At 58.9% G+C, this 26,510-nt stretch overlaps 3 protein-coding genes across 4 annotated transcripts; 2 read left to right on the top strand and 1 right to left on the bottom strand.

Annotated features, from left to right (window-relative positions):
* The first annotated feature begins 774 nt into the window (after positions 1 to 774).
* Positions 775 to 8,435, top strand: CUNH6orf62 (chromosome unknown C6orf62 homolog). The gene is made up of 5 exons (XM_045861721.1): positions 775 to 2,954; positions 3,951 to 4,127; positions 4,929 to 5,051; positions 5,583 to 5,717; positions 7,161 to 8,435. The coding sequence occupies exons 1-5, from the start codon at positions 2,826 to 2,828 to the stop codon at positions 7,284 to 7,286; spliced, it is 690 nt and encodes a 229-aa protein (XP_045717677.1). The 5' UTR covers positions 775 to 2,825; the 3' UTR covers positions 7,287 to 8,435.
* Positions 8,436 to 10,558: 2,123 nt separating this feature from the next.
* ACOT13 (acyl-CoA thioesterase 13) lies at positions 10,559 to 15,569 on the bottom strand. The gene is made up of 3 exons (XM_045861722.1): positions 15,331 to 15,569; positions 12,162 to 12,346; positions 10,559 to 10,804 (listed from the first exon to the last, which is right to left on the bottom strand). The coding sequence occupies exons 1-3, from the start codon at positions 15,406 to 15,408 to the stop codon at positions 10,648 to 10,650; spliced, it is 420 nt and encodes a 139-aa protein (XP_045717678.1). The 5' UTR covers positions 15,409 to 15,569; the 3' UTR covers positions 10,559 to 10,647.
* A 130-nt stretch (positions 15,570 to 15,699) lies between these two features.
* TDP2 (tyrosyl-DNA phosphodiesterase 2) lies at positions 15,700 to 26,082 on the top strand. Of its 2 annotated transcripts, XM_045861719.1 has the most exons (8): positions 15,700 to 15,942; positions 16,020 to 16,105; positions 18,186 to 18,362; positions 19,217 to 19,308; positions 21,271 to 21,389; positions 21,485 to 21,859; positions 22,170 to 22,340; positions 24,642 to 26,082. In XM_045861719.1, the coding sequence occupies exons 1-8, from the start codon at positions 15,778 to 15,780 to the stop codon at positions 24,921 to 24,923; spliced, it is 1,467 nt and encodes a 488-aa protein (XP_045717675.1). In that variant the 5' UTR covers positions 15,700 to 15,777; the 3' UTR covers positions 24,924 to 26,082. The 2 variants fall into 2 exon arrangements, with proteins under 2 accessions (XP_045717675.1, XP_045717676.1); XM_045861720.1 differs by lacking the exon at positions 21,485 to 21,859 and having other exon boundaries at positions 15,703 to 15,942.
* The last annotated feature ends 428 nt before the right edge of the window (positions 26,083 to 26,510 follow it).

The raw sequence follows: 26,510 nt of genomic DNA, 5'->3' as shown, positions 1-26,510 counted from the left end.
GTGTTTTTCTCCCAAGCCGCAGCTCTCCAGGCATCTTTGACCTTGTTCACAGCCCGAGGCCCGCCCAGCCTGCCGGCGCACGCGGCTAGGCAGGAACAGAGAGACACCCGGGACCGGGACCGCGGGAGCCACTTCCTGCTGCACGCGGCTTCAATTCCAGGCAGTGCAAACGAACTCCCCGCCCCGCCCCCACCCGAGACTGCCCATCAGCGGGTTAGAACGACACCTTCACGAAAGGAAACTAGAACCTATGCCCCAACCTCGGGACACCCTTCCCACCCCTCCTCCACCCTGGCCCCGGCTTCCCTACGCCCCGCCCCTCTCTGTCGCCGGGCTCAGCCCCGCCTCGCCCCCCGCGGGCGTCTCAGGAGCGATGGAGAACCCGGAAGGGCGGTTTCATCCGGGTGCTTTGCGGGGCGGAGTATGGGGCGTGGCGTATGACGACAGGAGGTGGGCGGGGCCAACTCCGGGGACCTGGACTTCCGGGCGGAGGGGCGGAGGAAGTGGAAGCTGCCGTGTCTCCGCCCCAAGGACGTTCCATACAGGACAATGGGGGGGTCTTGGTTCTCAAACTCCCCTTTGAGGCGGAAGTGTCGGCCAAGTTACTTCACTTCAAAGGCATCCGGCTTTGGGAAGTCTTTTTCGTCCCCCCTCCTTCTGCTCTCCTCTCCTAGTCTCCTGAAGAAGCCTGACGACCTGCCCGCCCCAGGTCTCCTCCCTGTTGTCGCGCAGATGGTGGGGCCCGCGGCGCGCGCAGGCGCAGCGAGCTCGGGGCGGCTCCGCCGAGGGCGGGTGACGCAGCGCCGTCGCTGCCATTTTAAGTTGTTTGTTCTGGCTGCTCGTCTCAAACGCGGCTTCCCCGGTTCCCGGAGTCGCCGAGGCCGCAGCCGCTTCCGCAGCCACCGGTGGCGGGGAACCAGGCTGTGCCGCCGCGCACGCTCGCTTCCAGCTCGGCGCTCGCCGTCCGGGCCCCGCTCTCCTGCGAGCCGGAGCCGCCTGGGCAAGGAGGACTCAGAGCAGATGCTTGGACTGAAATAACTTTACTTGGGGTCGACTCGCCGACGGACCTTAGCGCAGGGCTTCCTCTCCCCCTCCGCGGGACCGCTCCCTCCTGCTCGCTCCCCTCTTTCTCTCTCTCGCCGCCGTCCCGTCCTCCCTTCGTCCCGGGTGCCGAGCCCGACTATGGGTCCCAGGCGGGGGCTGCGTGGCGGTAGCAGCGCGGGCGGCCCGGCCCCAATGCGCGCCGCAGCGGGGATGGGGGGGCTCCGTTGGCTGCTGGTGTTCTCTTGACATGGCTTCTGCCCGAGCCGCGAGCAGCGCCCCCGCCGCCGCCACTTCCGCCGCCGCCGCCGCTCCGCCCGCGGGCTGCGGCTAGAGGGCCCCCCGCCTGCCCGCGTCGGTCCGCGACCCCGCCCTGAACCATCCACTCGGGAAGCATGGTCTGTTCCACGTGAGAGCGCGCGTCCGGAGTCCGGGAACCTCGTTTCCTTGGGGGGTGGGGTGGGCGTGCGTTAAAAAGTAATTACTGTTAACAACTACTTCCTTTTTTCACCGATTCTTCCCCTTTACTCTGCCCCGCCTACTCTACCCGGGCGGGAATTGTTTCCACGATGAAATGAGAGAAAACCCGAGTGACCCAGTGTCTCCCGTGGTGCGAGTGAGTCGCTGCCGCTGAAGGCAAAGGGTGGGGGTGGGCCTGGGGGGCGGAAGGCAGGTGGCCCCCGGGCGCGGCCTGGATTTGGGAGAAGCACCTGCCCCCTTTGCCTCAGCGGTGCCCGCGGTCTGGTCGGGGCCCGGTCGTAGGGAAGGCTCCCCGGGGTGTGGGGACCAACCCCCTGGTGTGCCAGGGGCGCCGCCTGAGCAGAGCCGCAGGGCCTGTCCCATCGAGTTCTGAGCCCCTTTGCGTGGCCACCATGGTGCTCCTGGGCAGCAGCCTTCGCAGCCGCCTGAGGGTGAGGATGTGGGCGCCGGGGAAGTTGGAAGTGACTCCGCTGTTTTCCCTCCTGGCTCCTTCGGGCAGCAGCTGCCCGCCCCCGGTATACACTGTAGCTGATCGCAGGGAAACCCTGACCCTCTCCCCGTCCTTCTCGACCGAGTTTGCACTGTTCTCTTTGCTCACCTCCAAGTGTAATCAATAACGGCACTGACAGCACAGCAATAGCGGGACCGGGAGTGACTGAGGACAAGTAGGCGCCGCAGCCATGGGCCGGGCTGGGTGAGACCCCATCAGGCATTTCCGTTTCATCCACCTTCCCTGTTCCGGGGTTTCTGGGAGGTTGTGTTGGTGGGTTTTTTCTTTATTTTTTTTCTTTTCTTTTTCTTTTTTTTTTTTTTTGGTACTTGGAAAGCAAAGATCACACTTTCCCTCCCTGTTCCTTCTCATCATCCCTTTTCTAAAAGGGGGGTGGAGTCCGGATGGACTGTAAGGGCCGGCCTGGTGTCGGCTGTGTTTTAGCGCACACTTAGGTCCTGGTCTTCGGCTTTGCTCCTCCCATAAGGCCTTCGTTTGGCAGTGAAGCCAAATGTATTTTCAAAAAAATTAGTTCGAGTGTTTTCTCCGCTTTTGTTTCCTTCCCTTTTCCCCGCCCCACCCCAAACGTTGTCGTCCAAGCATGACTGGGGAGCGCCTTTCATTCCGTGGCCCTGTGATATGACAGTGTGCTGGTCCTGCCGGCAGGTGCGGTTGGGGTTACGGTCGTGATTTTAGCCGCTCAGTCACATTGGCAGGGGAAAATGACTTGTTTCTGTTGTACTTGAGTCTTAAGAAAAAGTGCCCATAGTTTAGCGACAATTTCCAAAGGCTTTAGTACCACCTGCATTTGAAAATGGGGGACCCAAACTCCCGGAAGAAACAAGCTCTGAACAGACTCCGTGCTCAGCTTAGGAAGAAGAAAGAGTCTCTAGCTGACCAGTTTGACTTCAAGATGTATATCGCCTTCGTATTCAAGGAGAAGGTAATGTAGAGTTCACGGGCATTGATTGCACAGGTGGCTGCGTGAGTTCTTGGAACAGTGAGAGGATCGGCCCGAGGAGTGGCAGGCGCAGTGTCCTGCAGGCCTGGATTCCCCTCCTGGGGGGCGTGCTCGGAGTCCAGTGGCAGAGTGGGCTGGGGGGAGCAGGACTCCGGCTTCAGGTCCCCTCCCAGTAGCATGGGGGGGGGGTGTCGAGTGTTGTAAATATTGCATTTAACGCTTTATGGTGACTTCCGTTTCTGAGGCTCAGAGAACCTCGTCACTGGGTGTAAAGCTTGTCTGACATAAGTAGACTGACTGAATATACCTAAGAGGTTTAGCTTTTTGGTCTTAGAATTCCACAGTTAAATAGCAAATAACTAGTTGCGAGCTGTCGAGGAGAAGCATGAAAAGACAGTAGTTTTTTCCAGGTTACGGTAACTGGCAGTTTCTCTGTCTTTGAGACGAGATTAGGTTATGAGTATGAGCAAATACTAGGGCTTTTGCACTTAAATTGTGAGCTGATCGCAAGTCAGAAAACCAGTCTTGAGTATGGTGTCTGATTAATGACTGGGGGTGCTCCCGGTTTCCGCCCCACTCTGAACCCCTAAGTGAGGGGGGTCCCCTTTGCTGCCACGGGTGGTATTGCAGGGTGCCTTCGGGGGGGGGGGGCGTGCAGTCAGTCTGTGCGGCTTTTTCTTTGAAAGGTGAGGTTTTAACTTAGCTGTTGATAGAACGGGTTAAATGAAATTATTTCAAGAGTAAGTCAGTATTTTTAATGCTGTGAAACCACCTGGTTAAACATTCTGATAATCGCCTGTTTGGTTGGGGTTGAGGGTGGGGGATGAAAGGATTTGCCTATTGGAAAGTCTGTGTTTTCAGTGCAAAGCTTCATTTTTAAGGGTTGGGCGGAGTTAGCGTGAAGTGCGTGACACCGTGAGGCGGCCTGAGCGTCGAGGCGCTGTGCGATCAGTGGATCCCGCCCTCTTTCCCTTCCAGAAGAAGAAGGCGGCACTGTTTGAGGCGTCCGAGGTGATCCCGGTCATGACGAACAACTACGAGGAGAGCATCCTGAAAGGCGTGCGCGACTCCAGCTACTCCCTGGAGAGCTCCACGGAGCTCCTGCAGCGGGACGTGGTGCAGCTGCACGCCCCGCGCTACCGGTCCATGCGGAGGGTGAGCCCGGCCGGGGCTGGGGCTGGGGCCCGCGAGCCGGGTGTGGTTACTGGGGTCGGGAGTCTTTGCAAAAGCTGACTTCACGTAAAACGCAGGTGACATTTCTTCTGTGGTCTCAGTGCTGATAATGACATCCGTTCCTGCTGCGAGCAGTGTTTTCTATTACTGCCCGTTGGCTTTCTTTGGGGGGGCGGGGTGGAATAACCTCGTACCCCTAACAAGAAATGTCATGTGGAAGGCACTGTGGTTGCCAGCCGTCCAGGCTCCTGCCCTTCCCTGGAGGTTAACTCTGCGTGCTCGCACAGGAGAGGCCCAGTTAGCACTGGCGGGGGGCAGGGGGCTGCTGGCCCGGGGTGTCGGCGCTGCCTGGGGGGTGAGAGGAGTGCCAGCAGCGCGCAGTGATGATAGCAGTAGTGTTTCAGGGGTGACGGGAAGGGGGCGGTTCCTAAGAGGAGTTCCAGGGTCCCTTTCCTTAAGTACTTCTGATTTGGAAGAGTAGAAGTAAAGGTACAGAGTCTTAAAAAAAAAAAAAACGGTGGAGAACCAGCTGCTGCTGGGGAACGCAGGCCCTGACGGAGGGATGTAGTTGCGTGACTGCACTCGACCAGACAAGAGTCAGAAATACGAGCTGAGCCGCTCAGGTTCCGTTCGGTCCCGTGACACCCCCTCCTCCGCGGAACCGCCCAGAGCGGGCCTTGCGCCCTGGGCGGGTCCGCAGAGGGACCGCGGGAGGTGCGGCCTGGCCTGCCGGCGCCGGCTGTGGGTGACCGCTCCCTGCGCTGCCTCTCCATCCCGCCGCAGGACGTGATCGGCTGTACTCAGGAGATGGACTTCATCCTCTGGCCCCGGAACGACATTGAGAAGATTGTCTGTCTCCTGTTCTCCAGGTGGAAGGAGTCGGACGAGCCCTTCAGGCCTGTCCAGGTACCGTGCTCCGAAACTCGGGCGGGGAGCCCCGGGTCCGCGGAAACGCCTGGAGCGGGGCCTGACTTAGGAAACGCTTAGTAGAACAAGAAGTTCTGACTTCTTCAGTTCCGTTCGCCCTCTGAGTGCTGTGGTGCGGGGGAGAAAGACAGAGCGTTTGGGTCGTAGACTCTCGAGAGTGGGGGGTTCTCAGCCGCCGGTGGGCTTGCTGTTGTGGCCGGAGGGCGTCTGGTGCGGTGGGTCTCTTCGCCTGTGCCCCCACACTCCTGAGACAGAGTGCGCCCGGCCCGGGGACAGACCCCGCTGGGAGGAAGAGACCCCTCACAGCGGCGGCACCGGCCCGGCCATGTGTCCTGCCCGGGCCCTGGAGACGCGGCTGGGGTTGCGGAAGGACTGGGCTTGGCCTTGCGGGTTGGAGTCGCTGGCGGCCAGCGTGTCGGCCCGCTCAGCCGGGTGCGCCTGCGTGCAGTGGGCGTTTCCCAACACGTGACGCGTTTGTGGTCACGTGCACATGCTTGTGTTTCTCACTAGGCTAAGTTTGAGTTTCATCACGGTGACTATGAGAAACAGTTTCTGCACGTGCTGAGCCGCAAGGACAAGACTGGAATTGTTGTCAACAACCCGAACCAGTCCGTGTTTCTCTTCATCGACAGACAGCACTTGCAGGTGAGCGCTGGCCCCAAGGGGCGTGTCCTGAAGGCCCGCGGGCACCATGCTGGTTCCCGCGCCCCTCCGGCGCTGCATTGGTTTGGCAGGGCCCCTGGGCCTCCTGCGAGTGCGGCGGCCCCGGACCCGGCTGCGCCCCAGAGCTGTGCGGGGAGCTCTCGGAAGGCGCGTGGGCGCTAACAGGCAGACAGCGGGGTCCGAGTGGGAGGCGGTCTTCCTCCTGCATGCCTGAGGTGTGTGCGGGCCCGGCCCGGTGCAGGCAGAGTCTGCGCCCCGAACCGAGGCTCCCATGACTGGGAGCCTTTCCTGAGAAGCGCTGGCCTGTTTCCAAGGAGATAAAGTCTAAAGGGATGAGGTGCACACTGTATTCAAAAGGTCCATGTGTTTAGAATCAGCACTTGCAACTTAGGCAGCAATCCAGGTATTCCAAGTTAATTTTTACTTATAAAACATCACAAATAATGTCTATACATTGCACCTGTGCTGTCCTAAACTGGACTGTCGTGAGTTGAAGGTTATGACCTTTGCCATAACGTGGGTCCGTGGTGAGGGCCGGGGCAAAGGGTGTGTGTGGAGGGGCTGGAGTCGGGACCCTCCTGCAGACGCAGCCGCCCCTGGCCGGAAGCCCACGACCCGGGCCTGTGGGGGCAGGCTCGGTGGGGCTGAGCACACGCTGTCTGCGAGGTGGTGGCCATGGCAGGCACAAGGGTGCGCACGTGAGGTTCAGTCCGTGCTCAGACTGCAGGTGCGCCGAGGCCGCCTTTCTCCTTGGGGGACTTGGGGGGCAGGCCTGGCTCAGCTGACCTTCCCCTCGCCGGAGCGGTTGTGCGTGACACCACCTGGCACCCTTGTCCCGAGTTCGGTGGCAGCGTCTAGTGACTTTCTGAAAGTAAGACTTGGAGTTCATCTGGCAGCATTTTAGGTTTTCCCAGTCTTTTACTTGAGTGTACGCTTAGGTCTTGTCTTTTAAAGGGTAACAGAAACAGGCAATGTTTCTGGTTCTCCCCTTGCTCCTGCTCTTACCGTGTCTGCTGTCTCTACATACGTGTAACCACGCCCTCACACCGCTTCCGAGCTGTCCCCGGGGAATGCCTTGGACCCTGGCTCCTTGCGGCAGGTGGTCCGCCTGCCGCGGCTTTGCTGCTGCAGGTCTCCGTTCCCGTGTGCTCCTCCTGCGTCCCTGCCCCTGCAGCCCTCGCACCCGCGGAGCGTCCGTGCTTGCGGTCGTGGCACGCGTGGTCGAGTTTCCCCGCGTTCCGTATGGAACAGTCAGGCTCCCGGGGGCCCTGCGGGTGGGAACCGCTCGCCGTTCACCCCTCCCTCGGTGCTGGTCGGCACTGGCCTCGAGTGCTCGGCACACTGTGGGGGGCCGGTGTCATGTGGCAGCGGGACGCTCGCGTCACGGTCTTCTCTGTTAAGAATGTTAAACCCTTTCTCCCCCAGACTCCAAAAAACAAAGCTACAATCTTCAAGTTGTGCAGCATCTGCCTCTACCTGCCGCAGGAGCAGCTGACCCACTGGGCGGTGGGCTCGGTAGAGGACCACCTCCACCCGTACATGCCCGAGTAGCGTGCGGACCAGCAGGGGGCGGTGGAGTGCAGCGGCCGCTTTTCCTTGTTTTCTCACCACTTCCTTCTTTCAGAGTTCAAGGGAAATGGACTCATGCACAGAACACTATGCATTTTGAAACTTGTTCATCCTGGATTTTTTTAAAAATCATTTGTATCTCAGAACTTTAATGAAAATCAGATGTCTCCTGCACGGACTGTGTGAAGGAAGGTCTGCATCTTCGCCGCGCTGTGTCAGCACCTTACCGATGTGAAGGAAGGACTCTGCACTCTGAAACGCTTGCTGAGTCTGAGCGCGCGGTGGGGCACTCCTCTCAGGGTCTCCCGTTGTGCTGGGCTTGACTCTCTGATGCGTGTCATCAACGTTCAGAGGGTGAGAAGTGAAGGTAACGGGCATGACTAATGTTCCAGAAACTCGATAGCTTTGCTATAATCACCGTTGCTCCTGAGCACTGTCAGATTCGTTCTGATGACCAGATGTGGCTGTTGAAACAATGCAACCACGGGAAAGAAATCTTAAACGAAAAAGCATCTCATTGCCGGCGTCGTGCCCCCGTCTGGCTGGGCCGTCTGCCCCCTGGCACGCACACGTGCTGCCCGAGTTCTCCCAGATCTCTTTCCCCGGGCTGCTGCGGGCAAGGGCCGCTGCGGGCGGGGGCGGGGGCGGTGGCCGCGGCCGCAGACCCCACGCCGGGCGCAGGGCTTTCCTTTCGAGTTTTTGTTTTGTTTTCTGGTTTTAAAGAGATTTTCACAAAAAAATTCCAGTGAATTGTGCAAATACTGGTTTCTACACCATTCTAAAGAAAAACTTACGAGGGTTTTTCGGAGTAGAAAAAGCTATTAAAGTTGGCATCTTAAATTGTAAAGACCATTGAGTGTCCATTACAAAAGCAGAACTCATTTTGTGCAATGAACACACGGAAAGACTACTGTAGAGTTTTCTGTTTTGTTTTGTTTTTTCCTTTCAGATGAAGAAGAGCTTTGCTTAGGGCGTCACACTGGGTGGGCGTGGCCTGGGCGCGTCCCTGTGGGCCGAGCTCAGGGCTCCCGCTGCACTCCAATTGCATTCAGCTTCCAGTTGGAATTTGGAAAAATGAAAACCTAAATAAAATAGGTGAAAGTTCCTGACTATTCAGGTGAACACACAAAACTCGAGGTGGTAACTTTTTTTTTCCTGAGTGTCTGGGTAGGTGTCACTAAAGACCTTAGGGGTTACAGTCCGTGGTCTAACAATAAATTCAGAAGGAAAACCTGGCCATTTGGTTTGTAATTTCAACGAGAAAGGAATCAAGGACGTTTTGCCAGCTTTTAGCAGTTGTTAGCCTGGCCTCATGCTGCCTCGCTTCACAGAAGAGGAAACACCACTGACCCCAGCGTGCTCCCGCGTGATCCCGGTCGTTCAGTTCGCAGTGACACTTGGAGTGTCCGCCTTGGCAGGCGCTGTTCTGGGCCCTCGTCTTCGGGCGTCTGAGGATGCTGCGTGGGCACCGGGGCTGGCCTGGGCTCGGGGGCGGGGTGGGGGGCCGGCATGTGGGATGTAGGGGAAATAGCCACCGGTCCGCCTCCCCAGGGTTCACCAGCTCCTCGCTGCCTGCCTCTGTTGCACTGACACTCGTTCATGTTCAGGGCAGGCACTTACGTCGGCAGCCGTGGGTTTTGCGTCTTTAGAGTAAGCGTTGGGAAGCTTTTTGAGGGTGAAGTGGAGCGCTCCTGTGCACCCTCTGTCCACCTCCGTTTTCTCCGTCCCTCGCCCGCAGTCTCAGGCGGGTGTCCCTCGGTCGAGCCAGCGGACTCGGGAAAGGTCGCTGTGGTGCACCTGGGTCTCCCCCCACCCCCGAGCGCAGGGTGTCCTGGGGCGCCCTCGCGGGTGCCTTCAGTCGCCAGGTCTGTGGTCTCCCCTAACCTGACCCGGTTCCTCGAGCTTTACCGACCTTGCCGTCCTTGAAGCGGGCGGCCCGTTTTTTAAATGCGATGTTTCTGGTGAGATGCTGAGGGTGCATCTGGCCACCACCCTCACACCCTGCACCCTGCCGTGTGGTCTCTGTGCACGTCAGTGCCGGTGGGGTCCAGCGGGAGAGCCAGCTTTTCACAGCGGCTGCATCTCCAGGTTTATTTAAAGCAGCTTTTTTTTTGGGGGGTGGGGGCTCTTTAATCCTGATACCAGTAACTCCGTGATGCAGAAATCTAATACTAAGAACGCCACGGGCAGGACTTGGAGAAATGGACTAAACAATCTGCAACCGTGGTCTTTTATTCTTAAGATTTCATTTAGTTTTAGAAGGGAAGGAAGAAAGGGAGAAAAACCTCCACGTGTGAGGGAGACATCCACCAGCTACCTCTCACGTGTCCCGAGCTGGGGCCCTGGCCTGCACCCCGGCAGTGTGTCCTGACTGGGAACTGAGCTGGCGGCGTCTGGGTTCACAGGCGGGCCCGATCCTCTGATCCTCAGAGCCACGCCAGCCGGGGCCAGGCTGTCAGACGCTGCGGCCTGGGAGGCTGGGGAGCTGCGTGGCCCCACACCGGGTGCTGGACCGGGTGCTGACAGCGGGCCCGCCCCTAAGGGGACACGCCAGGCCCGCAGCAAGTCAGCAGCACAGCAGCACCCTGGCCGGGCTGTCCCCGCGCCACAGCGTGCTGCGTCCCCAGCTTTCCCGAGCTTTCCCCAGGACTGTTGGAGGCCCCACAGCCCCACCCGTCTTCCAGCATGGAAAAGGGCCCGTGAATTCTCGGGTTCCATGACCTTGAAACTGAGTTTAAAAAACACGTAGATGGCATTTTACAGCTCAGAAGGACCTAAGCTTCTTTAAGGACTGACCGTTCATTTCTACTTCCCCTTCTGCCTAACACTTGAGTCCAGTGTTAAGGAGACCCGTCTCACAGCGGCCTGCTAGTTCCTGGCTGCGCCCGAGTTCCGGGGACACCGGGCTGAGGGTTTCTCGTCCGCGTGGTGGAAACCTCGAAGCGCAGAGGCCTGAGGTGAAAAATAAAGGTGCCCTGCCCCACACCCCACCTGGTCTCCGTGCTCTTAAAGAAGGTGCTTCGAGCCCTGGGGGCCCTGGCTGGCGCAGCTCAGTGGATTAAGCTCCGGCTGTGAACCAAAGCGTTGCAGGTTCGATTCCGGGCCAGAGCACATGCCTGGGTTGCAGGCCACGGCCCCCAGCAGCCGCACACTGATGTTTCTCTCTCTCCCTCCCTTCTCTAAAAATAAATACATAAATAAATACATAAGTACATACATAAATAAATAAGTAAAAAGAAGAAGGTGCTTCCTGGTTACTTCCGGCCGTGCTGGTTTATTGGGCGGTTACAGTTACGTGCGACGGGCACTGGGCGCCCTCGCGGGGTCTCGGGCCACGCTCCCCTCAGTTCCCCAGGTGCTTCGTGTGCCGGCCCTGCGCCACCAGCTTCCCCGTGGCCTTGCTGGTCAGGTCCACGGAGGTGAAGGCCAGTGTCCTTCCTTGCTTCAGGATGTGCGCCGTGATGACCACATCTTCTCCGAGTTTAGCGGGGGACATGTACCTTGAGGGGGACAATCACACGCACGGTCACTGGCAGTGGTTTTCAAAGGGGAGAAACGCCCCCTCGTGTCGGACTCGTCCTAGTGGGAGCCATGGAGCCTCAGGGAGCCTTCGGCCCCTTCCGGTGGGAGGGCCCGGCCCTGGCCCACACTCATCCTCACCCCCAAACAGAGGGGCGGTTTGCCCCCAACCCCTTTTCCTTGTTTCCCACTTGAGATTTACTCGGAGCTGGCGAAAAGTTTCCTGCCAGTGTTTCCAGTTGGACTAACTCTGAGACGCCTACATAGACTCTAAGGGACTGACGTGAGGCCCTGACCATCCTCGTGACAACTGTGTGCACATCTTCAACAGGGGCCCTTCCTGCCTACCTGTAGTCCTGAGTGGTCACCTGCTTGCTTTTGGAATACCGACAGCACAGCTCCGAGGCCGTGTCCTAGTTCCGTCGACACGCGCTCGGGAAGGCCAGACCTGACTCTCAGACAGCGCTCTCCGGGGCTGGGGGACAGCAGTGCCTCGGAGGGGGGTGGGGGGCAGAGCCGGGTCTGAAGATGGCCCCGGAAGGCCGTGCCGGCACGGAAGGGCCGCCCGTGGTCATGCTGCCGGGAGGCGGGGGGCAGGGCCAGGGCCAGTCCGCAGCAGCAGCAGCTCGGGGGACGCTGTCTCCCCGTGAGCGCCGTCTCAGGAGCGCCTGCGCCTTGCCCTGCAGTGTGCTCACTGCGCCCTCGGCCTGACTGACTCCCGCAGTCAGGAGGGACTGGGTGTTTCTGACATTCGCCTGATAAAAGACTTAGATTGCTTAGAACCTAATACCTGCATTTCCACTGCCTCTGCCAGCCCCCTCCACACCCCCTATCATTTCTCGGTTGGGTAGCCGGCAAAACCGCCGTCCGGGAGTGAGGCCCTGGGCCCCGCACCCCTGGCTGGGCGGGGCTGGGCAGCACTGCCCATCCGTGCCAGGGGCTCCGCCCGCTGCGGGTGAGCCCACAGTGTCTGCGCGTCGGGGAGACACGCCGGGTCGCTGACTGGACACCTGCGGCCGCCTTGTCACCAGGAGCTGATGGCGTCTGCGGGAAGGTCTCTCCGCCTTCCCTCTGCACCTCCCTCGGCCTCCCATGCCCTGAGCACTTGTGGGATCTCAGGGACAGTCAGGAGCCCCGAGTCTGCGGTGGTGGTTCTCCCACCCGCGCCTGGGTGGGAGGCCGGGTGTCTGCTCGTTGGGGGGTCAGCCCCGCCCCCTCCCTGCTGGCTTGCCCTGTCCCTGCAGGCAGCTCCTCCTCCGCTTCTCCACTCGGAGGCCCGGAGGCCTCAGGGTGGGTGGTGAGGCGCACGGAGGCCGGGGCTGCGGCTGGGCTACCTACGTGATGTTCATGTCCACGCTGACGCCCGGCAGGGCCCTTTCTGTGCAGAGCAGGGCCAGCGTCGAGATGGTGTCCACCAGGGTGGCCGTCAGCCCCCCGTGCAGCGTGCCTAACTTGTTGGTGTGCTCCTCCTCCACCCTCAGCTCGCAGGTCACTTTCCCCGGCGCCGCGGAGACGAGCGTCACCTGCACGTGGACGAGAGTGGTGGTGAGCACCGCGTGGTGTCAGAAGAGCCCGCACAGGCAGCCCGCCAGGGCCCCGAGGGTCAAACCGAGTCGCCCAGAAGAGGTGACGCAGAGTCAGACGCTGCCCGTCTCCCTCTGACGGAAGTCGGCCCTCACTCGAGCTTTCTAGAGACCAAGGAGCGCATCAGGGGACCAGCGGGGGTCTCAGTCAGTGTCCCCTCCTCCGGCCGGCCTCCCACGCTCCCTTGGGGCCTGTCGGCGCTGGTGCACCAACGGGCTGCCTCTCCCCGTGGGGACTGCATTGGCAGAGCCAGCTGCTCCCTGCAGGAGTGAACAGGGTCACGCTGGCAAGAGCTCTCCCCGACACAGGCCCTGCAGCCTTGAACCTGAGGGAGGGGCAGACAGGGTGGGGCTGCCTCGGCCCGGCCATCCCAGCTGGGGCAGTGGGGACCCCCACCTGCCACTGTCCCGCCAGGGAGACACCCCTGCAGGGCGGACGGCGGAGAGCCAGGCGGGGGCTGGCTCAGCCGTCCGGACACACACACACCGGGTGACAAGCTCTGGGGTCTCCACACACCTCGGGGCTCGGGGCAAGGGGCTGCGCTCTGTGCCTGACACGTAGTGGGCGCTGCCTCAATAAATACTGTAAACGAGGAGTTCTAATTTCATAAAGCCACACATGCTACTCCGTTATTAAAGTATGTTTAAAGTCGTGACTCCTTCACAGAGAGCTAGTGGTTTCTCTCCCAGTTCCTCTGTGGTTGGATATGAGGGTATACCCTCTTCTGACCTTACAGGTAGTGTGACCCCCAAGACAGGTACTTAGTACATTTTTGAGTAAACCTTGCTTTATCATTTTCTTGTGTCTTTCTTGGACCTAGGCCTTTTCAGTGGCCAGTCATGAAAACGGAAATATCTGTTGGCATATTTCGTTGATAAATTTCTAATCATATCACTGCCCTTTTGTGGTCAACCCAAAAAGAACCTGAGGGACAAAACTATTTGACACAAAAGCAAAGTGGCTCTTTTAGCAGAGACTTTAATGTGCAGGGTTGCTAACTAGAGGTTTAGAGCAGGACTGGTTTTGTTCCATGCGGAGAAGCCCCGTGTGTGATCTGCATGACCAACTCCAAGTTCGCAACAAAGGCACGGTTCACATTCAGACAAAACAAGAGCTGCGGTTTTTGTGGCTTTGACCTGCAACAAGGTGAGTGATTCAGAGGAGGAGCTGGGTTTTCTCAGCCTCAGCACTGCTGACATTTGGGCTGGACGGCTTTGCCGTGGGGACGGGGCAGAGACGCTCTGAACGTCTAGCCGCTTCCTCCCTGGCCTCGACCCACTGCATGCCGGGAGTGGCTCTCCAGTCCCCACGGTGACGCCCCGAAATATCTCTGGACAGCCACTGCCAGAAGTCCCACGGGAGCCGTCACCCCCAGGGAGAACTCCGGTCCAGGTCACTATTACCATTACCCCACAACGCATGGTGAGAGGGGCCATGCGCACAGCCAGAGGTACAGATCTCCACGCACCCCCCACGCTGCCCCTGGCAACCCCGCCCACACGAAACCACCTCGAAGCCCGTCTGAGATCCGCGTAACCGGCGCAGAGCACCCTCGATGCTGTCCACCTGTGCAGTCCACACGGAACCAAGCGCCTGGCACACGGCCACTCCGAATGGAGGTGCCGTACGTGTAAAATGCACCTGCGTTTCAAAGATTAAGTGTGAAAAAGAAATGCTCTTCTGTATTGATTACATGTTAAAAGACTATTTTGGCCCTGGCTGGTGTGGCTCAGCGGACTGAGTGCCGGACTGTAGACCAAAACGGTGCCGGACTGTAGACCAAAACGTTGCCAGTCCAATTCTTGGTCAGGGCACAAGCCCGGGTGGCGGGCCAGGTCCCCAGTGGGGGGCGTGCAAGAGGCAGCTCATGGATGTTTCTCTCCCTTTCTGTCTCCCTCCTTTCCTCTCTCTCTAAAAATATTTCTTTAAAAAAGACTATTTGGGATCTAATGAGTTACTTAAAATATATCACTACAACTAATTCACCTATTTCTTTTTGCTTTTTAAAATGTGACTCTTATAAAATGTAAAATCGCACACGTGGCTCACAGCTGTAGCTTGCATCACACGTCTTTTGGACAGCATTGGCCCAGACTCAGGCTGCACGGCCTACCAACCCTACTTCGCCTTCTGTAAAACCCGACACGTTTGGGTTAACAAGTGTATCTCCCTGGAAGGCAAGTTACCACCAATGCCAACGCTCGATATTATTTCCGTTGTTTTCCGAAAAAAACCCTGAGACCATTAGGGACAGTTACTCACACGTTGCAAATACAGCCTAAAAGTTGAGTTCCAGGAGGGAGCCCTTGCTCCAAAGCCCTACATTCTTCGTTTGCAGTCGATTTGTGTTTAAACCCCATTTCCAAATTATTTCCAATTTTCCCAGCACTCTATCCTAATCGCAAGAAAAACAGGCATGAATGCATGGAAACATTTGGGAAAAAATCCACAAGCTCGCAGGCTGTTAAATGTGTTACTCGCGCTTATCGAGAATGCTTCCTACGGGGCACGTCTTTCTATAGGCAGTGGCGACTAGGAGTGCGGGCTACTTGGCTCCGGTGCACCCCGCCAACCGGCTCCTGAATTCGCGGCCCGGCTCCGGCTGTCCCGCTGAAATAACCCTGCGGGCTGCGGGCGCGCGGGGAAGATCCGTGGGCTTCCTCCCGCGCCACAGGGGGGTCGCGCTACCGTCCTTTCTGGCACTAGAACCGAGTGCAGTGCTGTCTCCACCAAGGACAACCGCACTATTTACGGACGAGTAGATGGCCTCGTCTGTGCTCCTGACCCGGCACACAGCCGCGCTCCGTGAAGGAGCCGTGATCATCACCAAGCTGAACCACGGGCGCAGCGCCGGGATCGAGCGAGATGCCAGCGCGGTGCCTCCGGCTCCCTTCATCCCAAGCCGCGGCTGCGCCTACAATACCTTTTCCAAAATTCTATCAAAGCCGGGGCTACTGGAGATGGCCTTCAGCACCTCCCGCGCATTCTTGGCCAGGCTCATCTTGGGCAGTCCGCCGGCTCCAGGGCCCGCGCAAGGACGACCTCGGAAGAGCCAGGGCACCTAGAGCCTGCTGAAACCACGAGGACGCAGAGGACGCCAGAGGGCAGAGGTCGGTCCGCGGCGCGCGCCCTGCCGCCCCCGCCCCTCCCGTGCGCGCGCACTGAAGTTCCGTGCCCGTCGCGACCGCGCACGCGCGCTGTTTTGTCCTCCCCACCCCTCTGCCGCTGCGCGGCTGCGCCGATCGCCTTCCGCTGGCGGGCCGCGTTTCCCGCCGGACGGTTGATGCGGGGACACTAGGGAGGCGGGACGGGCGCTTGCGCAGAGAGGCGGGGCGAGCGGCGGCGGCGGCGGCGGCGGCGGGCGGCGGCGATGGAGCGAAAGCGCGGTCTGGATGTAGGTCCGGAGGCGGGGCCCGACGACGGGGACCCCGTGGAGAAGAAGCGGCTCCTGCTGTGTGTGGACTTCACCGCCATCGCCAGCTGCGAGGCTGCTGTGGCGCGGCGCTACCTGACCGAGAACGCCTGGGAGATGGAAGTACGCGCCCCTGTTCGGTCGGGACTGGGCAGCGCGCCGGGCGCGCGCGCCCCCCACCTACGGGTCTTTCTTTTCAGAGGGCGCTGAACGCCTACTTCGAGCCGCGGCCGGAGGAGGGCGCCGTCCCACGCCGCCCGGAGACCGCGCCCGCGCCGGGGTCTTGGTGAGTTGGCGGGGGCGAGCGGGGCTTAGGTGGCGCCCCGGGTGGGGAAGGAGGAGTGCTCGCCCCCGCCGGCGGGATTGGGGGGTCCCCGGGAACCGTCTGAAATTCCTCACTCGAAGTATATAGGAAACATGCGAGCGCGAGGTTGCAAACAAATGAATGAGGCAGAAACCGCTACGGAAACAAGGTAGCGTGGAAGTCCGCCTACGTCCTGCGTCGATTGGTTGGTTGTTTTCTGCGGGCAACCATCTAGAAATGTGGCTTTCTGTACAATGCACCCCTGCCCCTGTTACTCCAGTGACAGCGAGGCTTCATCTACAAAGAATCTGTACCAATAACCACAGTACGTCCGTCCTTACAGTAGAATTCCAAATACTAAATGTAGAAGGCGTGATGGAGTTAGGAAAAAAGCCCCACGTGGGAACCACCACAGTAATAATGACTTCAGACAGGAATCACCAGTGGATACTAAAACTAATAGGACTGGGCAAGGGCTCTCCGCCCGGTGCGCGCAGAAGCCAAGACTACGGCACCAGCTTCTGGGGACAGAAGGAAGTGTTACTTTGGACTCATCTGGCAATCAGATGGGAGACACGACTCAAACGACTCAAACCCGTCTCCCCACCCAGGGTTCGGGCGAGATTTCAGGGGTTTCAGCATCAGACCTTCCTGGACAGCGGACCCATCGCTTCTGAAAGGGTTCCGAGTTCAGGTTCCGGTCCTGTCCCGTCCCCCAGTTGGTCCTTGGGTTCTGGGCGTGATTTGCAACATTTTCTCCTCTGTGCCTCTTGGGCTGCATGGCTTGCAGTTTTGTTCTGCTGTCTCGGAACACAGCTCAGTACCTCGTAAGAGACAGGGTAGGGTCGGTGTGCACTGGCTAGAAATGGGGTTTTCTAGCCCTGACGGAGCTGGTGGAAGGTGGGGTTGGCTGTGGGGCTGCGGGCTGGACCAGAGCAGGCACCTGTGGCCTCTCGAGTGTGGCAGCCTTGGGGACTCGGACTTCCCACCTGGTGGCCCAGGTTCCTGGAGAGAGTGTCCTAGGAGGCTGCAGGGAAAGCCACCAGGCGTCTTCCCACCAAGCCTCGGGGGTCCCCGAGTGTCCCGTCCACTGTCCCACTGGCCACGCAGGTCAGGGAGGCCCGGGTTCCTGGAGAGGGCTAGACTCCAGCTCTCAGGCCAGAACGGAGCATTGGCAGCTGTTTGTCACCTGCCACGATGAGATCTCTTTTCAGACCTGGCTTGAAACGAATCCAAACGAATGTGGACGTGTTGCACTCGGCCAGTTTGGGGTCCTGGCTCACGGAAGCATTTCAGCGGCGCAGTCGTGGGAGGGCGCTGTGTAGGCCGTGTGCGGCGGGCAAACATTCGGGTGGCGCAGGGTCTGTTTCCTCAGCCGCCGGACGTGTGCTTCCGCTGGCAGACACTTCAGTGTAGGAGACCGTTCTGCGTGGCGTGGGCCCAGCTCCCACTCGGAGATAGATGCACAGGACCCATGCCCACGGATAGGTTCTCCCGTGGGCAATCAGGCCTGCAATGTGCCCAGGCCGCTTTGAGTCTTGCTCTTGCTAAAAAACTCCCTCACCCTGAGTTGAGGATATTTACTGTAAAGTAACTTCCTAAAGTCCAGGCTAAACCTTTCAAGGAGAGTGTAACCAGTTCAACCACTTTTGCTTTTTCATTTGCAAATCTCCCTCTTCTGTGAGGTGATTAGCAGCATTGGCTCCTTTGTTTTCTGTAAAAGGTAACCCCCTAAAGCGAACCTGTGCCTAGTAAATGAGGACCTTCCTGTAATGATACCACAAAAAGAAAGAAAGGCCTGCCCTGGCGGAGGCCACGGCCTCTGCTCCCCTTGAGAGAAAAGCCACGCTGTCCCCTTTCCTCCGCAGGACCCGATAGTCCGTGTGAATGTCTCCTTTCATCGGGAATGACGCGGACGCTGCAGGCCGGTGTCTACATCACTTTGGGGTCGCTTTAAATGTATTTCACTGAGATGAGGGCCGCCACTCACTGTGAGAGACTTAAACATTGAGCAGTGTATAGATTGTTTGCAAAGCTGTGTTTCATTCTGTGATCTCGCCAGCGTTGACCTGACCAGTGAGGACCCAGCCGCGCCCACGCGCCCAGGGAGCCGCACGCCTGAGCAGCCCACCCAGCAGGAGGACGGCAGCGCGTTCTCCTTGATCACCTGGAACATCGACGGGCTGGACCCCAGTAACCTGCCTGAGAGGGCCCAGGGGGTGTGTGCCTTCCTGGCGCTGTGAGTGCCGCTGTTTTCCTTCCCGGGGCGCGCGGTGGTGCGTCTGCCCTGCGTGCAGGCACAGCCAGCCACTGCGGGCCTGGGACCCGAGCTCAGCCCTGCTCTCGGGGCCGGCGGGGCGGGGCGGGGCACTGGTTCCTGTTAGGAGCCTTCTAGAGCGGCTCTCCTTACGGACTCCGCACGCAGGGTGCGGCGGCAGGGGCGCCTGCTCCAGGGCGGAGGGTGGGGTCATCGTGTGCGTGTGATCGCTTACAGTTCTAGTTTGAACATCCGGCTGAAATGTCACGTGGTGTGCTCGAATTGGATATTGCTGTGTTACAGAACGACACCCTCACGATTTTGTGCTAAAAGATTCTGTAATTAAAAAAAAAAAAAAAAAAAAGGAGGGGCGTTATTTGTGCCGGACCCTATGTAGTTATTGCTATGATGATTAAGTTACCAGAAGACCTTTGTCGCACACCGGCCGTTGCCTGTGGAGTCCGTGGGGAGCCACCTTGTTCTCCGGAGCTCGGTCTTCTGCGTCCTGTCTCGAGGGGCCGGGACGAGGCCGTGTCACGGGACGCGTGGGTCGGCACGAGGACCGTCGGGCGCGCTCAGGGCTCTGGCTGCTCTCGTCAGTGACTCCTGCCCTCCTAACCTCGCCGAGCTGTGGCGTGCGCGTGTTCTGCGCTAATCTGCACGGTGGCGTGTTGAAGGGCACAGGCCCTCGTCTCACAGTTGTCGGAGATCGGTGGGGACAGACGCGGAGCGCTGGGTGTCTTGGAGGGCGATGGTTCTGTGTTCCCTCTGCACCGCGAGTCGCCGCGAACGAAACGGCGCCCCTAGTGGTCGCATCAGCTCCCGCTTTCCGGCAGGTACAGCCCGGACGTGGTGTTTCTGCAGGAAGTCACTCCCCCGTATTACAGCTTCCTGAAGAGGAGGGCGAGCGATTACACCATCATCACAGGTAACACCCTCCCTGTCCCTTCACTGCTCTTTTTCTTTGAAACACGAGTCGGTAAAAGAGATGAATCAAGGCTCGCCTGTTGGAGCAGGCGAAACAAACAGCACAAACAAAATAAGTTTGAGCGAAACAGGCCGGACACCGGGTACCGAAAGAACTATGGGAGAATATTTTACACAGCTTGCTGTTAATTTTCGTGAAAAAGTGGTTGAAGTGGGTGATGTCTCAGGAAACTCCAAATTGCCAAAATTTGAGGCACTGAGTAGCTTTTTGGTGAAATTAATTGTTAAAAATTTTAAGTGTGATAATTGCATTGTGGTTAGGCATTTTTTATCAAATTTTTTGTTTTCCAGTTGTACTTAACATATTTGTTTCATGTGGTTATGCTTTTTCAAAAGGTCGTCTTTTAGTTTTATTTTTTTAAAAAGATTTATTTCTTTATTTTTGGACAGAGGGGAAGGGAGGGAAAAAGAAAGGGAAACATCAGTGTGTGGTTGCCTCTTGCACCCCCACAACCGGGGACCTGGCCTGCAACCCAGGCATGTGCCCTGACTGGGAATTGAACCAGCGACCCTCTGGTTCCCAGGCCGGCACTCAGTCCACTGAGCCGCACCAGCCAGGGCTTATTTTTTGTTTTTCTAGCCTTTTACTCTGAATAATTTAGTTTCCTGATTTTCCATCTGTTTTGTTTCTCCTAAGTGTACTTGGCTGCATTTCATGATCTGGGGCCAAGTCTCACGTTTGACCATCACTTCTCCGTGGGATGGGGTCTCGGGCTCTGGGTCCAGGCGGGTCCTCGCCGAGTCTCCGTCTCCCTCGCTCTCTTTGTGGGACGCCTTTCCTGCGTCCTCCGGGGGCTTCTTTCCGTCTTCTCGGGGTCCTGTTCCTGGTCCCCTGCTTACCCCCACCTCGGTTCAGGCCTCGCTCACTGGAGAACGTTCCGGAACCGCTTCCCGAGAAGCAGTGCGTGGGGGCGGGGCTTCCGAACCCCAGCGTGTCTGGGGTGCCTGCTGCTCTCTCCTCCTAGGATGACAGTGTGTCTGCCATCCACTGTCAAGGCGATGCCAGTGTGACGTAGGTTTCCAGGCGGGCACTCGTCTTTCCTGAGAATTCCGAAGGCACCGCTTCGGTGTTGTCCGGTTCCCCCACTGGTGACCGTGAACCGAGAGCCCTGCCAACCCCTGTCCCCCCCCCCCGCCCGCCCCGCCTGTCAGGGTCTTTGTTGTGCTGCCCGCGCCCCGTGGTCCTGTTTCTCACTTACAGTTCTGAACGCTTGGTAGGAGTTTGCGGCCCAGAGGCTCGTGACCTTCCGTTCTGGGGGACTCTCCCCTGTCTGCCTCTCCGCCCACCTGCCCCCCCCCCCCGCCCCGCCCCTCCTCCCAGCCCCTCCCGTCCTTTGTCCTCCTTCCCTCTTTCCCCCTCCCGTATCTTCCTCCTCCTCTTTTCCTGGTGGCGCTCTGTTCTGAGAAACCAGCTACCGCGCCTCCCTCTGCGTGCTTTCCTGAAACGCTGCTGGGGGCCTTCGTTCACTGCCTCCAGCCTGTCGTCTCTTCTCCTGCAACCTGACGCCGTTCTGCCTCCGCTGCTCGGGCACCGGAGCCTCCCGTGGCTCCCCGAGGGGACGGTGGCGTGCCGGTCTGCCTCAGGGGAACTCGCGGCCGCTCTTTCAGAAATTTCTCGGTTTTTTTGTTTCCTGTTGGCACCATGAACTATTTTTGGCACTTGTGCGAGCTCATGTTTACGTTTCCCCCACACTTGCAGTCACATTTTGGGCCAGGGGCAGGCAAACACAGGGGCGTGGCCGGCCGGCTCGGGTTACTTTGACGCAGTTTACTTTTAGGACGGAGGTCCGCCGCCACAGCGTCTGCCCCTGTTTGCTGTGGAGTCTCGGGGGGGGCGCGGTGGTAGGCCGGCCGCAGGCGTGCTTGTCCTCCCCGCCTAACTCTCTTCCCTACACGTCCGAAGGTCACACGGAAGCGTACTTCACGGCCATAATGCTGAAGAAATCTAGAGTGACGTTTAAAAGCCAAGAGATTATTCCTTTTCCGAAAACGAAAATGATGAGAAACCTTTTGTGTGTGCATGTAAGTAAATTTTAAAAGTCGACTGCTGTATAAAGAAAGAATGTGTTCTTTGTGGTCCCGCGGTGATGTGTTTGTGTTTAAACCATTGTCTTCAGAGAAGAGTTTGCTCCTCACTAATGGTCTCTCCGTGGTCTCCGAGGACTTTGTACGGTTCGTCTTTATGTAAACTTCAAGGACAGACAAACGTGTGGAAACGAAACCCTTGGTTCGGCAGGCGTCTTCCTGGCGATGTGGACGCGGTGGTGACGTCCCGAGTTCGCCTCCGGCGCCGGTTTCACGCGGTGCATGGCCCCCGAGCCGCCGGGGTGTGCGGCGGCTGGTGTGAAGAGGGCACCTCGCTGGTGCGGCGGCGGCAAACGGGGAACGGTCCCAACCGATTCGTTCGCTGGCCTGTCCTGAGCGCCTGCGTGCCGGGCCCTGGAGGACACGGCAGTGGGCAGAGGGACCGTCCTGTGTGCAGGAGTCACGCTGTAAATCAGTCTGGGGGTGTCAGAACGGTCCTGTCAGCGCGCAGTGGGGATGCGGAGCGGGGAGCCTGGGGCCGTGGGGGAGGGCGTGACGTGGAGGGTCAGTGGGTGCTTGCTGAGTAGCCTCCTCCGGGAGCAGGGGCAGCAGCTCAGGCTTCCTCGACCTGGAAGGAGAAGCACCGCGCTGGGTGGGTGGTCTCCCCGTGGGTTGACCCAGGTCAGCGTGGGCCGGTCAGGGGGTGACCCCGGATTCCGCTGTCAGGGTCCGGCGTTCGAGCCGGTTTTAACCACCGCATGGCGTGTCCTGTTGCAGGCCAGCGTGTCGGGGAACGGGCTGTGCCTCATGACGTCCCACTTGGAGAGCACCAGGGAGCACGCCCAGGAGCGGATGAATCAGCTCAGGACGGTGTTGAAGAGGATGCAGGAGGCGCCGGAGTCAGCCACGGTGATATTTGCGGGAGACACAAATTTGCGGGACCGCGAGGTGAGCGGCAGCGTCAGTCCCGCGGGCACGGGCAGGTCATTGCTGTGGGAACCAGCTCAGGCTCCTGCGGACCAAAGCCGGTGACGCACGTCGGTGACCTCGCGGGTGTGACCCGGCAGCTGGCTCCTCCGCTGTGGTCCGCGCCTCGCACGGGGAGGCGGGGCAGGAGGCCTGTCCGCCCTCCTCGGGGAACACACACGGGGTCGCGGGGGCGCCCGGAGAGGACAGTGGCGCGGAGGCTGGGAGAGGTCACGCGTGCTGGTGGAGCCCCTCAGTGGTGGCGAGGACCGTGGGCGAGGCCGTCCTCCTCTCCTGGTGCCGCTGCAGTGTCCGGGTCTGAGGCCGAGTCTCTTTCCTTCGTTCGGTTGGACGCACGGGGATTTTTCAGGACCTTTGTAGTCAGAACTCACTAGGTGGTGAGCCCGTCTTGCCTTTTCCCGGCTCTGGTGGAGCGCACATCAGACTAAGGGGGACTGAAATGGCCGCTCCGGGAGGGAGAGGGAGGGAGAGGGAGAGGCAGAGGCCCGGGAGGGAGCAGTCGGGGCGCTGTGCAGGGCGGGTGGCGCCCGGGGATCGGAGTGCTGAGGAGGCCTGGGGCTCTGCTTCACTCCTGCCCCACTGTGTCCGTGGGCAGGGAGTTTAGAAACCAAGCTCTGTCGTCCTGGCTGGTGTGGCTCAGTGGACTGAGCACGGGCCTATGAACCGAAGGGTCACAGGTTCGATTCCCAGTCAGGGCACAGACCTGGGTTGCAGGCCAGGTCCCCAGTGGGGGGGCGCACAAAAGGCAACCACACATGGATGTTTCTCTCCCTCTCTTCCCCTCACTTTAAAGATAAGTAAGTAAAATCTTTAAAGAAAACCAGATTAAATACTTAAAAAACAAACGAGACCAACAAAAAAAATAAGCTCTCCATTGGCCTGCCTGTGGTTTGGTGGGCTTATAGCTAGGGGTTCTTGGCCTCTAGTTGAGTGACCGGTAACTTCATAAAAATCCTGCTTCTCAGCACATGGTGTTGGAAAACCGGATACCCACACACACGGAGATGAGGCTGGGGCCTTCCTTTACTCCCTACACGACAGTTTATTCAGAATGGGTCAGGAACGGAAGGTAAGAGCGGAAACCACAGAACTCAGAGAAAACACGGGGAAGGCTTCCTGACACCGGGTTTGGCAGTGGCTTCCTGGCTCTGACAGCAGGAGCTCGGACAACCGGGCAGAAACGGACGGGCGGATGTCACAAACGTCAACCTGCCAGCAGCCCAGCGTGCGGTCGGCGGGGTGAGGTGGGCGCATGGGGGAGGGGGGAGCAGTGCTCAGAACGCAAGAGGACTCTGCGTGGGTCCATAGCGCGCCCACTAGCACTGGAATGCACAGAGAAGATGGGCGTGGCCCCTGTGCACGTGCGACACTCAGGTTCCTGACGAGTGTACGGAGCACTCTCACAGTGAAAAGCCAACAATAGAAAATAACCTGATTTTATTTTTTTTAAAGATTTTATTTAATTATTTTAGACAGGTGGGGAAGGGAGGGAGAAAGGGAGTGAAACATCAATGTGGTTGCCTCTAGCACGCCCCCTACTGGGGATACAGCCTGCAACCCAGGCATGTGCCCTGAGTGGGAATCAAACGGGCGATGTTTTGGTTCGCAGGCCTGCGCTCAGTCCCTGAGCCACAGCAGCCAGGGCAGAAAGAACCTGACTTTAAAGTGAGCAAAGAGGAGCTCAGGGAGGTGGGTGGTGTGCTGGCTACATTGTTACATGGACGCACTTAATGCCATTGAACTGTATACGTTACAGTGGCAGTTTTTGTGTGTATTCTGCCATAATTGTTTCTGGGTCCTGGAGTGTCAGTGGCACAAGGAAGAATTCCTATTGTTAGTAAATTTCAGGTAAGGCAGTGGGACCACACACACGGCGGCTTCCAAGTTTATGGACTGGAGCAGCGGTTTTGTCTTCTTTTCACTTGTGCTTATTTTTGAAAACCAAGCGACAGCCGGGGCCGTGGGTTCCCAGCCTCCGGAGTTTCCCCTGACACCGGGTCACGGGCCTGTTGGTGGCGCAAGGGCGGGGGCAGGTTGCCGAGGACGCCAACGCGCTTGCCGCCCCCGCATTACCCGCTGCCTCAGCAGGCGGCCAAGCGTGTTCCCTAGTGCGGCCACTGGGAACAGCACCTGGTGCTGCCTCCGGGCGCTAGCAGGTGCCTGGGGGGGCCCCGTGATCTGTAACGGACTTGGGACGTCACAGCGAAGACGCCTTTTTAACTCGGGGGAAACCCAGAGTCTCACGGACCTCCTGCCTTCCAGGTCGCCCAGTGCGGCGGTCTGCCCGGCAGCATCTCGGACGTCTGGGAGCTGCTGGGCAGGCCCAAGCACTGCCAGTACACGTGGGACACGCAGGCGAACTCCAACCTGGGCCTGCGCGCCGTCAGCAAGCACCGCTTCGACCGCATCTTCCTCAGGGCAGCCGCGGACGGCGGCCACCTCGTGCCCCAGAGCTTGGACCTCCTGGGGCTGGAGAAGCTGGACTGCGGCAGGTTTCCCAGCGACCACTGGGGCCTCCTGTGCCGCCTGGACGTGATCCTGTGAGGTGCCTCCCCAGCGCCAGTCCCTGCTCCGAGCGGTCCTGTGCCGGGGGCTCGCAGACACACGGTGACCCTGCCCGTCGGGGAGGCCGCGTCTCGTGTGCGGGAGGTAACGGCCCGCACCCTGGAGGAGGAGACACTGCTGCGCTTCCACTTGTGAGCTGTGTCCTTAGGTCTCAGAACTGGATGCTGGCGTGTATCTCAGCGAAACTCCTGTGCTCAGACCGAGAGGCCTCTCGGCGACCGGCACGGAGGCCGTCGGGGCCGGGTCGCCTGCGCCCAGGCCAGTCTTCAGAGGTGACTTACTTTAAAAATCGCCACCCAGAAACAGCTCGTACGTTAAGTGAGTCTACAGAAGGAGAAAACTGGCTGTTTCCGAGTCCTTCGGACTGGACCTGTGGTCCCATTTCACAAACCGCGCGAATCTCGCCCAAAGCCACGCTCGTCTGCCTGGGAGCGCACGGCCGCCCTGCCGTGTCGGAGCAGGTGTGCGTGGCTCACCGTGCCTGGCCCGTGAGCTGTGCGTGAGCTCGCGCTTTCCCCAAACTTGCCCACACTCTCGGCCACGGCTGTGTCGCCAAGAGAGCGGAGCGAGGCTCGGCAAGGGTGGAAGCCAGCTTCACGGCGGCACCAGGCTTTTTCCCGAGGGAAGAGTTGTGTGAGGAGAAATAGCCTTTAGTTTTGCTGCTCTAACATGGAATTGTGGTGCAAGGTGTAAGGAGCATTTTCAAATGTGCTTTGAGGAAACTTTTCCCCCCTAAGAGAAAGGCACCTAGACGGAGAATTTTACTTGTTGGTAGTGTGTTTTGGAGCTGTAACAGGATTCATGTTCCCCTCCTTCCCTTCGGGCTCCGTCCCCACAGCCACACCTGTGGGGGGCGGGGGGAGCGGAGCTGTGTCTGCGCCGCCTCTGGCCGGCCAAGCATGCTTTGGCTGTGCTGGCTTCTCAGCTTAGAAAGGAAAGCCGCTGAGAGGGGTCACCAGAGGGCGATGTAGCAGAACCTTATTTTTAGCAGGGGCATCAAAACGAACAAGTAAAACACCTCAAAAAAGACCAGCTGAATGTATACAGAATATTGTCTTTGTAGTGGCAAGGGAAAGGAGTTTTATATGGGAATTATAATTTTAACCATTAAAAATAAAATGAGGATGTTAATATTTCAGCATTAGTTCATTTTTGTGAGAAGGGATGTTTTGGGGATGAGCTGCTTATTTCCTCGTAAGCAGGAGTGAGGGGAGCCCCGCCCCACCTCACATCGCTGTGTGTCTGTGGAAGGCTACACCTAAAAAGTGAAATGTAGCAGTGTGCCTTAGATTACATAGTTACCAAATTGTCCTAAAACCGTGAAAGAGACACCATTTCTTCTGGGACTCAGAGCATCCAAGTGAAACACTTCCCGCCACCACGCTCCTCCTGCAGCCGCCCCCTCCTCTCAGGGAGGGGGTGTGTTCCGCGGTGCAGTGGGCGCCTGAAGCCCGGGCAGCGCCGAGCCCGAGCCGCACCAGGCTTCCTGCTCTGCGTCCGTGCCTGGGGCGAGGTTTAATGCACGAGTTAGGCACACTCTGAGGCCATCCACAACAAGGTGGAACA

Source organism: Phyllostomus hastatus, unplaced genomic scaffold, assembly GCF_019186645.2.
Source record: "Phyllostomus hastatus isolate PE091 unplaced genomic scaffold, TTU_PhHast_1.1 phas_scaffold_216, whole genome shotgun sequence".
In the NCBI taxonomy this organism is placed as follows: domain Eukaryota; kingdom Metazoa; phylum Chordata; class Mammalia; order Chiroptera; family Phyllostomidae; genus Phyllostomus; species Phyllostomus hastatus.
This window is presented reverse-complemented; position numbering and strand designations above follow the sequence as displayed.

Bases quoted from the DNA above. Each gene is read 5' to 3' on its own strand.
- CUNH6orf62 (XM_045861721.1), top strand. From the start codon at position 2,826: ATGGGGGACCCAAACTCCCGGAAGAAACAAGCTCTGAACAGACTCCGT. The intron at 4,128-4,928 runs GTGAGCCCGGCC...ATCCCGCCGCAG, and splicing joins GCTACCGGTCCATGCGGAGG to GACGTGATCGGCTGTACTCA. The intron at 5,718-7,160 runs GTGAGCGCTGGC...TTTCTCCCCCAG, and splicing joins TCGACAGACAGCACTTGCAG to ACTCCAAAAAACAAAGCTAC.
- ACOT13 (XM_045861722.1), bottom strand. From the start codon at position 15,408: ATGAGCCTGGCCAAGAATGCGCGGGAGGTGCTGAAGGCCATCTCCAGT. The intron at 12,347-15,330 runs GTATTGTAGGCG...GTCCACGTGCAG, and splicing joins TTGATAGAATTTTGGAAAAG to GTGACGCTCGTCTCCGCGGC. The intron at 10,805-12,161 runs GTAGGTAGCCCA...GTCCCCCTCAAG, and splicing joins AGCGTGGACATGAACATCAC to GTACATGTCCCCCGCTAAAC.
- TDP2 (XM_045861719.1), top strand. From the start codon at position 15,778: ATGGAGCGAAAGCGCGGTCTGGATGTAGGTCCGGAGGCGGGGCCCGAC. The intron at 19,309-21,270 runs GTAACACCCTCC...ACACGTCCGAAG, and splicing joins CGATTACACCATCATCACAG to GTCACACGGAAGCGTACTTC. The intron at 22,341-24,641 runs GTGAGCGGCAGC...CCTGCCTTCCAG, and splicing joins CAAATTTGCGGGACCGCGAG to GTCGCCCAGTGCGGCGGTCT.